Source organism: Catharus ustulatus, chromosome Z (genome assembly GCF_009819885.2).
Source record: "Catharus ustulatus isolate bCatUst1 chromosome Z, bCatUst1.pri.v2, whole genome shotgun sequence".
Lineage (NCBI taxonomy): Eukaryota > Metazoa > Chordata > Aves > Passeriformes > Turdidae > Catharus > Catharus ustulatus.
In genome coordinates this window covers 53059640-53071890 of record NC_046262.2, presented here as the reverse complement: position 1 = coordinate 53071890, position 12251 = coordinate 53059640, and the positions used below count along the sequence as shown (strand labels likewise).

Sequence of the window (12251 nt, the reverse complement as noted above, 5' to 3'; positions counted from 1 at the left end):
ACTTTTTTGGCATGTCTGCCTTGAACACAGGTACTGGACAGAGGTATCCAAACTGGTTTATTCTGGCTCCCATAAGTACTGTAGATGTGTAAGCCTTCTCAGCTGGACAAATTATCATTTTTAGCACCTCTATAAACAGAACTATATTGTTTCCAGTGGCCAAGATGACTCACTGAAAATTAGTTAGAAATCAGCATCACTCTGAAAAGGAGGGTTTACTCAAGGTGTAAATTGTTCAACAAAGCTATCTTTTATATCTTCCCTGAGCTGGAGAGCTACAACTACTCAATGCAAAAAGAAACAGAAGGAAAATACCACAGTAATAAGAAAAGTATGCATATCTGCACTGGCTGCCCTTTTGTACCACAAAAACATATACACTAGCTGCTTATGTATAAACAATATAATCATGCTTTCATCTTGCAATACAAGCTAGTTTAGGTTTACAACAGCTTACTAGAGAATAGAACCAAAAACCCAGAGCTTTTCAGTATTTCAGTCCGACTCCTACTGGTTTAAAGTTCTTCCTTCTGATATATTTTAATGTATCAATAATTATTCCCACTCAGATTTCCCATAATAATTTTTTTTTGTCATTCAAGCTTGAAGTTTAGAGGTTTCTGCTATAGCTATCACTCTACCTGTATGCATCCTAGATAGCCGTGTTGAGCAGCTATGTGAACAGCAGTATTTCCATCCTGGTCAACTTCATCCAGTGAAATCCCTTGTTCTTGCATAAACTGAAGAAGCCACAGGAGGATTTTCTCCTACGGGCAAAGAAATATCACAAATGATAAGAAATAATGAAAAGCTAAATATACTAGAGGAATACTGGTGCTGTCATTTATTACTAATTCTATCCAATAATTCCTTGGTTTCAGTCCCTCTTAACTTTGTAGGCTTAGCACATCAAGAGACTCTGGTTTTTCTTTTTGGTGGTTTTGGGGTTTTTTTCCACCCCAAGAAAAAAAGCTGAAATACTTTGTTTTATAAAAGGACATAATAGGAAAAATACAAGTACTGTAACACATTCTGAAAAATTGTACATAAAGACTGTGGGTGCCTCTGTGTTAGTGATGAAACCTGAGGGAGAATAATCTGAAAATCAGGTTGTGAAATTTGGACAGACTTCACAAACCTCTCTGGAAAATTAAAACAGGATTATGCTCAGATCACAGAGCTGAGTAGATTAAATTCTTCAAATCTATAATCATTCCCCATCTCTGTGTGCTAAAGAATAAGCAGCACAACTAAAGCCAGAAAATAAAGCTACCCTAAGAACTCAATGTATTGACTCATGGACCATTTGTGTGTCTTGAATGTAGAGAACAATGGGGAGACTTGGACTGCAAAAACCTGTCCTGAAAATCTGGACGACAAAACTGAGGTAGAAACTTTTTGCGTGTGTGTGTGTGCGTGTGTGTGTGTGTGTGTGTGTGTGTGTGTATGGAGGTGAAATACAATACACATTTATTTGGGTATTCTTTTCTAACAATGGAGAGTTATATATGTGCACTAAGCTCCTTTGATTTCTTATTTTCTCCAGGGAGTTTATTTGGAAAAAAATGTCTTCTCTCTAGGAACTTTCCATGCCACTCCAGACGAAATTTAATTTTGCCATAATGAATACGATACTGAAAATCTAGAATAAATCTATATATTGCATAGAAAAGTGGAATCCATTAAAGCTGACTACAGCTGCTTTCCCAGTTTTTCTATCTGAAAAAGTGAAAACATTAAATTACTTCCTAGTATAAAACTTTTTTTATTTAAACATGTATTTTTTTTAATATCTTGCATTGATATGTATCATGTTATACTGACTCAGAGCTCTAGTTGTAAGGGGCTTTGTAGATTCTAGTGTTGCTGAGGCAAATGCTGATCCACAGACTTAACCTGCAGCATCTCAGTAGCTTCTGTGACACATAAGTAAATACTTATAAACTTGGAAAACTAAAGGAGTCCTAAATAAAACAGTACTGAAAACACATATAGGACTCTGAGCAGTAATTAAGCAAAAAAGAGAAAGAATAAAAATGAAGAAAAAAAAGATTGGAAATCTGCATTTTTTGTGTAAAATTACCACAGAAATTTTAACCTCAATGAAAAGGAGAGGAGTTGTCAGACCCTTCTAGAGCTACTCCAGGATAAGTCTGCCCATTCAAGCACCTGAGTCTCTGCTTATTACTTCAGAAAACTACTCTGTCTGATACTTATCTTCTTCATATCTTCACTTCAGCAGCAGTTTTGTTCTTATTACAGGGTGAAGGCATAGGTATTTTGACTTCTCCTTGGTTGAATGCCCAACACAGCTGACAGCCAGAGATGTCTACAGATCACATATCACTTTAAAAATACTTCAGAGCAATTTCTCAATATGCCAGTGATGTTGGCCAGCAAGAAAGAAGGATTATTCCACTCCTATGAATTGCCCTTACGTCTTAATAATGAAAAGAAAAATACTTTAGCAAAACTTATCTGCAGGATTGGAAGACAACTATAGCTTTGAAATTATATATTTCTTTGGAAGGTTTTATGGACCAAATGTTAAGCATGTTCTGTAATATTATGATCACAATCGGTATGGAGCAAACGATGCTTTCTAGTAATTTATCTTATCAACAAGGAAATCAAGTGAGTGATTCTGTTCAAACATCTGTACTTAGGACTACCTGTGCACTAAGTGACCACAGGCACAAGGTCATAGCTCTATTCAAACAGTTTGTGTTCCAACAAATTTATCCTTGACCAAAAAAGCCAAAAACAAATACAATTTTTCACTTAAAACTAGGGAAAACAAAACTATCACGTAACAAAATATGCCACATTTCACTTTACTAAGACTCATATTATGTATTTGCAAGAAAAATGTTTTCGGAATAGATTTCTAGTTGTCAATTTATTCAGACAAAAGGAAAGATAGTGAGAAAATTCATCAGATGAAGACAATGAAAAATAATTGATTTTTTGTTAAGTAATAGGAGCTAATAAATATTGACAAACTATCTGGCATATCTGTTACTTTTAAGACCTACAATCCTTTTGCTTTAGCAGTTATTAACACCCTTCTGGGTCGTTATTATTCTAGACCTGCAGTAATTCAAATCTCTCTACAAAAAGATTTCAGGAAAATTCAGGACAGGCTGCTGACTGTGGTTCCATGAGATGACTTTTGGAGAAGAAAGTACAACTAACATGGACCATTGAAATCATGGCATGACCTACAAAATGAAGGTCTAGTATGCTGAAGAGTACTGACTCCACAGCTAATCCTAGCACCATCACTTGGTATTAATTAAATCAGCAGTATCCCTTCAAAGCAGAGGAGTAGGAGTGAGTGAAAACAACACACTGCCTTTGTAAAAATTACAACAGACAGGAAGGTAAATATCCTGAGGTGTAAAACAAAGATGTTTTGTTAGGTGTCTGAATATCTGAATGTCACACACTCCTTCCCACTGTGCTCTCCAGAACCGTACGACCATCAAGATGTGCACAGGATCCCTTATCAATCCTCAGCCATACTTCAGGATGGTTGCCCAAATTCACCCTAGACTCTCTGGAGTTCAGAAATCACAAACCCATGGCATTCCCCACCCTCTGCCTCTTACCTGTGCAGTCCATAGTACCACAACATCCCTGATGGAAAGACATTTCAGCCCATGAAACTCTAAGTCAGGCCTAGGACGATGTGCACCTTGGACTGCACCACCACGTTCCTGTGACATGGTGACTCGGCCAGGCATAGCAGGCATGCCCTGCACTCATGACTTTCACAGCGTGAAAAGGGCTGCCAACCATCATGGTTTCTCTTGCATAATCTCATGCTTAAAGAAACCCTTGCTAGGAGCTATGATGACCAGCCTACAGGTTGACTTTGAGTTTTTTGTTTCTACCATCAGATTAACTTATGCTGTCCCCTCTCCTATTGAAAAAATAAAATATTGCTGACATGTCCTTGGTGGCTGGCCATGACCATAGTTTGAGGCCTTTAAAATAGGAACTTTGCTATGAACTCCCTTCTGTTGCTCATTCTAAATTATAATTCTTGAAGTATGGCATGCATGTCTAATGTCTGGGGAAACAATGGATGGACTGACTCTCTTAGAAAAGGATTCAATAATAGGTCTTCCTTGTAAAAATATTACTCTTGTAATTCTGCCAAGCCCAGTGTTTACATGGATTATCTCTCGTGTAAGTAATGGTAAAATAAATTAAAGCTTCTAGGACAGTGCCAAGTAAGCATTTAAATTTCTCAATTTTTTTTTTTCTTAACACAGTTGGGTAAGATAGTCTGGCACCCCTTCAGCCTCAATATTCCCTCATGTTTGAAGATTGTTTATGGATTATTTAAAAAAATGATAACTAGTATTACATATGAACTTTCTTTGGCATTCAGATAACTAAGAAAATTTGGCAGCAATTTATATATCACCTTTTCAAATTTCATGGGTGGCTGACTGTAGCTGGTGTTCCTTAAGTGGTAGAGCTTCCGTTCCGCTTTGAAAAGAATCTAGATAAAGTGTGCCAGATCTGGCAGTAGATAGCATAGTTCACTGAAAAAAAACCCCAAAACTTCACTGGCTTTAGTTTGTATATATATCTTTAGAGATGAGGACAAAATTAGGTTAATCAAGTGAAGATACGAATTCAAGTTCACATGCAACTTTCTCTTCCAAACTTTTTCTTCCCAGTAGCAAGCACTCTTTTCTCTAATCCAGTTCTTATCTGGCTCACATACTCCGTATCCTCAGTGCTGGGTTTAGAGCAAGCTTGTTAACACCAGCAATCTGTATATCCAGCAGGGTCCTACCTCACAACAGTAATGTCTGCATAAAAAAGGAAAGCTCAGAAAAAACAGGTGTTTGCACAGCATGAGAACAAGGGTATCTGTGTGTCTGTGTGCCTATGGAAACAGCAGGAGAAAGGGTAGACTTCATAGCCTTCCAAACCTGCTTCCTCTCCCTCCCTATCCATACAGCAAATTCATGCTTGGACAGAAGCAGCAGAAACATGCCACAATAATTGTATGGCATTGAACGAGACAACCACACCAGCAAAGAATGGTTTTCTTAGTGGTTATATTTTGTTTGTTTTCTCTTAAGAAGAGTAAAAAGCATTAGCACAAAATCAGTGAGATCTGGAGTCTCTGCCAATGCCTGGGGGTCTGGAATGATCTTTAAGGTCCCTTCCAACCCAAACCAGTCTATGATTCTCTGATTCCATGATTTATCTTTGTCTGTTGAAGAAACTGTGGGATAAAATGGTCCATCTGCCAAAGAGATTAGAGAAGAAAAACTCATTGCTATTCCTTTCACAGTAGGTCCTAGAGAAGGTCCCTTCAAGAGGGGTTATTGCAAGATCTACTCAGGAAAAAATAGATGTTTTGGGAAGAGAATGTAGCATAATTAAGTGGCATATATGTTCCTCCAGATACCAGCAAAGCATTAGAATGCAGTACTTCAGTGGTGTCTCATTGTTATGTCAACAGACATGTTAGGTGTGAAACAGAATTGATTTACAATTAGCTTAGCTGGCTAGAGCATGGTACTAATAACACCAAGCTTGTGGGATCAAGCCCCATACGGACAATTTATTTAAGAGTTGAACTACATGATTCCTGTGGTCCTTTCCAAATCAGAATATTCTGTCAATCTACAACTTATTTTTGCATGTAGTTTTCAATGAAAGTGGCTAAAGCTAGACAGATGATATTCACGTTCCACCATACTTAACTGCCAATACAATGAACTCTTAAATTGCAAAATGCTGTTGCTCTTCTGATGTGTCCTGTGAGTCCTCTAGATGCCAGCTGATCTCTGTAGACATTCTTGGGATTTACTGGTTGGCCTAATATGCCAATATGGCTAATATGGCCTAATCTTCTCCTTGCTGTTATTCAAATTTTAAAAAACAAAACCCAACCAACCAAAAAGCAAACAAACAACTTTAGAGGGAAAATGCTAAAAAAAATTATACAGATTAGGTTGGGAAAGATTTTGCTATACTTCAACTAATTCAGAACACCTGTAATTAAAAGCCACAAAATGACACACATACTTTAACTTAAATTCTTTTATAAGCATTTAAGTAATCTATTTGAAAAAGTAAGAGGAAGTCATACCTGGCCATAGCAACCTGCATAATGAATAAGACTTGGGTGGTCTTTTGAGCAACTGAGTTCTGCAATAGCTTCTGTTTCACTTACCATCCACCGAACACACTCCAGCTGACCATTCTAAACAAGCAAAAAAAAAAAAAAGGTCTAAATTCCAGCTGTTTCCATTTTAAACACATCTACCAGAGAGCAAAAAGCTTATCAGAGTTATTAAAAATTTCCAGTTTGATTAAGAATTTAAAGAATAAGCAATAACCCCTTTTGTCTTTTTCTGTAGAAAAGCTGGTTTATCTAACAATTAGCTACCTTACTTCCAGTAATACTTGAACATACTTTGTCATTCACAGAAGAGAGTATAAATGTGCTGGAGTTCTTCCTGCAAGTGCGAGTGCCCCAGAAGAAGTATTTTTAATGATGGACTTGTCATGGGTCATTGCAAAGTTCTGCGAGATCTGGCTCAACTAAATCTTGTGGCTCTTGATCCTTACTTTAGAGTGGTTTTCAACACTGATAGAATGACATTTATTTTTCTTGTTCTTCCTCCATATTACTGTAACTCCCATAACATCGTACTATGGGGTGCACCCATAGTACAATATGTGTGGGATGTGCATCTATTTTTCATGAAAGCAGTAAGTATCAGAATTTATTGGCTCACAAACACATTACATACCTACCTTGAAAAAACAAGAATGAAAAATTGCTAAAATTTTCTAAGACTTTAAACTGGTAGACTGTAACAATAGTTTGACATGGCCCAAGAATTTAAAGCATTTAATTAGTACAACTAGATATCAGTTTAATTTTCTAATCATATGGCTTGGCCCACAAAAAAATAAAAGTACCCAACCCTGCCACCTGCCCTGGGGCCCTAGGTCATTGAAATGATGCCTCAAATATGGAAAACTGCAGGTTGGAATCTACCGGTCTTCTCAGCTTTCCAAATTATCCAGGAAGCAAGTAACAATAAACCACCCCAAAAGAAACAGAAACTCTGGTATTATGTTTCACCCCTTTCCCTTTTTGTCCTTAAGGTATTTAGAGGATAAAAGGAGTAACATTCAACCATTCTCTCACTAAAGAACCAGAACCACTATGGTTAAATAATCAGCCTTCCTGCACTATCTTTTTTATTTTAGTGTAGCAACACTCTGAATTTCCACATTTTCGTACATAGTAAGTTTTCCTGTAAACTTGAACATTAATTTTTTTCAGATTCTCAGAGGTTGTTCTGCAACATGTACATTTTAACTTTGATACAACTCCTTTAGACAATCGGGAATTTTCACCTTGAGGTGCTTTTATGCTTTGCAAACTTGTTCTCACAGTTGTCTTACAAGATTATACACGGTATTTGTAAAAAAACAAGAAACTGTTATGCTCCCTAAAGAAAAAACTGAATCCAAGTTAAGTGAAAGCTGCTTGAAATATAAGAAATACTCTTTAGATTCAGTAGATTTATTTAAAAATTAATGCATATGCATTGACAAAAACGTAAAAATTGTCACTGTTATACAGTGGATGTTACATCTTGTGTAGTAATCCATTTTACCTTGTTTATGTAGTACCAGCCAACAGGGGCTTTTTTTCCCTCACTTACAAAGCTTGAAAAATAACATCCTGCTGGATGCATTTCTTACTGCCATCACAGGAGGAAACCAAATGACCTTTATGTCAGGTTACAGTAGAGAAAGGGCCCATTACCTTTATTGCTAATCCAGCTGGAGTTAGTTGCTCAATGTTTCGTTCATTCAAACAGTCTTCACCCATCAAAGAAGTGAGATGCTGCAGGCATTCTGCATGTCCCTTTGATGCTGCTACATGCAACAGATTGTTGTCACATTCATCGTGGATCTTATCCAGATTATCTGCTGCTAAATGTGGCTGTAAAAAAAATCGTATGTTAGTTACAACTCAGGATAAAAAGATACATTTATCCTCACAGCCCCAGACACAAACCAAACACAAGGAGGTTTCCCAATAGGTATGTTCTTTTACAAGTCAAGATCCAGAGCTTTTCACTCCACTGTACAGAATCTGAGTACTATTAGCATAAGGACAGAAGTGGGATGTTCACTGGCTTGATTCATTGTCAAGTTTCTCTCCTTCTCAGGCAATTGTCATGCAACAGTGCAAGATCTTAAGTGCCTTTCAGTCTTTGCACTAGTCTGATAACAAGCTAGCTGCAAAAATACCCACATTTTAATAATTTCTGCCTATTTCGAGTTTTCTCTCTCTTTATTTTTTCCTTTGGCATTATATGACTTCTGAAAGACATTGCTGATTAATTTTGCTTATCACAAAAGTGGTAGCTGACGCAAAGTATGTTTAAAATGAAGTTTAAACAGTTTAAAATGACCGAAGACTTTCATTGTGATAGCTTGTTTACATGAAAAAAATTGTTGGGATATTTACTCGAAGTTCTATACCACCATGATGTAATACATTATTTCTGCCCAATTCTAATTTAAAGACAAAACAACTGGATTGAGAAACTCCAAAAGAAAAACAGAATATTGAAGACAGAGTCAAGGAGTAGCAATAACAAAGTTCCTAGAGTTATGCAGTCTTGCCAGAGTATTGTTCCATTAGTGCACTTCATGAAGGGGCTTCAACCAGCTTGGAAAAAGTATTTATTTTCTTACCTATGATGTCCTCTTTTTCCCCCCAGTTTCTATTTCAGGATGAATTTAACTTGCTTTTATTTCTTAATGAGTAATCTAATACTCTCTTCTGCCTCTGTCTAGTTTTGAATATCTTCCTTTGTTCTTGCTTCTGTGTTAATGGTATGCCTTTGTGTTTGAGCTAGACTGCTAAACAGAGAAGCTAAACAAAAATCTAACAAAAACAGTTTTTATACATACAACGTGCCTTCACCAGCTGTTCTGTGTGGAGATCACACGCTCTGCATCATTGTGCTGGTAACTTGCAGACAGTTACTTTGGAAACCATCACTGACAGTGCCTGATCACAGTGCTAGAATTTACTGAAAAAACCTTCATATGGGTCAGAGGCCAATGAGGCTTTACAGAAAGCTCCTGCCTGAGAATGCTGTTGCAGCAAGACAGCATAAACACTCCTGAATAATAATCAGAATACAACAGAAGCCTCTCTGTTCCCATCATCAACCTCTACATAACAACAGTGGTAAACCAGCAACAATTGAGCAAAGTGACCTACAAACGTGAAAGGCAAAACTCAGTTAGGATTTAAATTTGATATTTAAATGATGCTATTAGTTAAAATGTCTGCCTTTATAACTTCAGTGTACTGCATAAAATATCAATTTTAGCCATGCATACATAAAATTCATGTCTTGGTTTTGACACATATTTTATTTAAATATTAATATTTTCCATTTGGAAGTTCATACACTGAATTTCTAAGGAGTCCAAAAGATAAAAAGGGCAGAAGTCCAAAATATTAACTTCATCAGGTTAGCTGGCTTAATAAACCAAATCATAGATCACTTTCATTCTATGTTTCTTATGAAAAAGGTGATACTTACCAGTAAAGATATTTGGCCTTCCTTTACAATGTTTAAGATGCTCTTAATTTTTTTCACCTCTTCACTCCTCTCTTCCAGGCCCCCTGCACTGCTCCAGCTCATACCCAGCTCCTCCAGCTGCTTGCTCTCTGCCACTGCTGTCTGCAGGTGGAAAGTCCTTCGGTGGCAGTTCGGCATAGTCTTCTCAGCTTTGTGAGCGTGAGGATCAGCAAGTGTCCTGCTGAGGAAGCCCTTGCCTGGGGCTTCAGCTTCATGGGCTGAGCTGCACTTCACTAAAGGCTGGGAGAGCTCTAATTCTTCTGCTGAATGCTTGTGCTGATCAAGGACAATGGGCTGCGTTTTTCTCAGCTGAGCGCCTTTCACAGGAGACAGCACACAGAACTGTGTCCCACCAGTAGGCGAGCTCTCTGTGCTCCCTGCAGGACAGCTCTTGACACTTAGACCATTCACAGTTGAACACACACTTAAAAGTTTTTTCTCAGGAGCTACCTTTGTAAAAGGAACAGGTTGCTGACTTGATTTAATGTAAGGCACGTCCAAAATTTCATCCATATCCAGGTCATAGTGCTCCAGCTCCCCAAGCAGAACAGCAGGCTCAGTGCTTTTGCTTTTAAGGCTCTCTCCTTCTCCTGGACTCTGGTCATCATTTGGAGGTGCAGACTGAGAATCACTGCCTTTCTGGCATTCTCCCTTCTGGTTCTTCTGGTCATCACTTTCATTGTTCTCAGAGCTTTCTGGCTGGTGCTTTAATGGAGAAACCCTCTTCACTGGTCTGAATTTATTGCACACATCTGCAATTCCTGTTGGTTTCTGTGCATTTCCAAGAAGAGTTGAGACCCCACAGTTCCAGCTGCTACTGGAAACTAGAGAAATGGACATGATAGCATGCTTTAAAGATACACCTGGCCAAACACCGGAAACAAGAATTATATGATAACATGCTGAACTCAAACAGATTTAATGGCATCTCTATCAGGAGAAGAATTTCACATTCCTAAAATAAAATTTTTTCAAGGCTGTATAATGCAATAATTACAAATAATTAGTTTCAATCAAGTTCTAACCAAGAACACAAGTTGTCAATGAGCCAACAATATGTGCTTGTGCCCAAGAAGGGCAATGGTATCCTGGGGTACATCAGGAAAAGCATTGCCAGGAATGATCTAGAGGTGATCATCACTCTTTACCTGGCCTGGATGAGACTACATCTGGAGTGCTCTGTCCAGGTCTGGGCTCCTTATACAAGAGAGACATGGAGCTCCTGGAGTGGGTCCCACAGAGGGCTGTCACTATTAAGGTACAGGACCATCTCTCTTACCAGGAAAGGCTGAGGGAGCTGAGCCTGTTCAGCCTTGAGAAGAGACAACTGAGGCAGGACCTCATCAATGTCTATGAATATCTGAAGGGAGAGTGTTGTGGGGATGGACCAGGCTATGCTCAGCAGTAGCCAGCAATAGGAGGAGAGGCAATGTGCAGAAACTGATTGCTGGTAATCTGTACAAACTGTGGTTTGTACTCCGCTCTGCATTGAGAGGCATCATAAGAGTAGGATGATTTTCTGGGAGGACAACAAAAGAGTTAGTAAAAACGTTTTAGTGGATTATTTCAGCACCGATAACAACTCAAGTTTTAAGGCCTGCTTCCTCTGGAAGATGTATTTTTCTTACAAGAACTAGAAATTCAGAAACATCAGCTGAGAGCCAGGCCTGTTCAGCTTGAGGAAGGAAAGCATCAGGAGGAACTTCATCATTAAGGAGAGGTAATAGTGTTCTTCTCTATGACAGGACAAGAGGCAACCAGAACAAAGTAAAATACAAGAAATTCTATATGAACATAAGAAAACACTTTTTAAATGGTGTGGTTGGTCAAATACTGACATAATTGCCCAGAAACTTTTTGAAACCTCCATCACTAGAGATACTCAGAATTCAACTGGACCTGGCTTAACCGGCTCTAGCTGCCCCTGCTTAAGCACACTCATTGAACTAGATGATCTTAAGTGGACACTCCCAACCTAAACAATGTTGTGATTCTCTATCTAAAAATTGACCCTGCTTATTGAGGTGTGATTTTCCTTCTGAACTTCTCCTCTCTGTGTTGGGCTCCTCTGTTAAACTTCCCAACCCTTACATGTACAGCCACACCCACATACACACCTACAGCTCTGGACCTTCTAGACAATTATTTCACTGCACTGCAGGATAGTTTGACCAGTGAATCTGACTTGAGAGAAGGGAAGGAGCTCAAGTCAATCAAACTCTTAATCCTACTGAATTTGAACTCAATCCCACTGAATTTGCACTGTTTCATAGTCCCAGCTGGTGATATTGGATGATCTTCATAGTAAGCAGAATTCTGGCAAAGAATTTTCTCTTATGTTATTTTCCGTTGAGGGACAGCACTAAAACCATAAAAGCATTTAGGTAGTTACTATGCTTCTTTCAATGTACACTAAGAGTTAATGCACTCTAGAAGTCAAGAATACTGTTTAGACAAAGCAGATTTATAACATGTGCTAACTGCATATCAGTAGGATCTAATTTGTGGTCAAAACACACAATTTGCCATGAACACCTTCCTAAGGAAACAGATACATACATTTTTAGTGCAACATTAATATCTGAA

General features: G+C 38.1%; 1 protein-coding gene across 4 annotated transcripts in view; it reads right to left on the bottom strand.

Moving 5' to 3' along the window:
* The window catches only part of LOC117010386 (synuclein alpha interacting protein), a 97906-nt gene that overhangs the window by 23322 nt on the left and 62333 nt on the right, over positions 1-12251 (bottom strand). For all 4 annotated transcript variants that reach the window (XR_004420650.1, XR_004420649.1, XM_033084812.1 and 1 more), the window contains exons 4-7: positions 9627-10489; positions 7823-8002; positions 6125-6238; positions 642-767 (exon numbers count right to left, since the gene is read on the bottom strand). Coding sequence is in view for 2 of the 4 variants with exons in the window: in XM_033084812.1 (XP_032940703.1) it covers positions 642-767; positions 6125-6238; positions 7823-8002; positions 9627-10489 (1283 nt within the window). In the remaining 2 variants the exon portion in view is untranslated. The remainder of the gene's footprint in view (positions 1-641; positions 768-6124; positions 6239-7822; positions 8003-9626; positions 10490-12251) is intronic.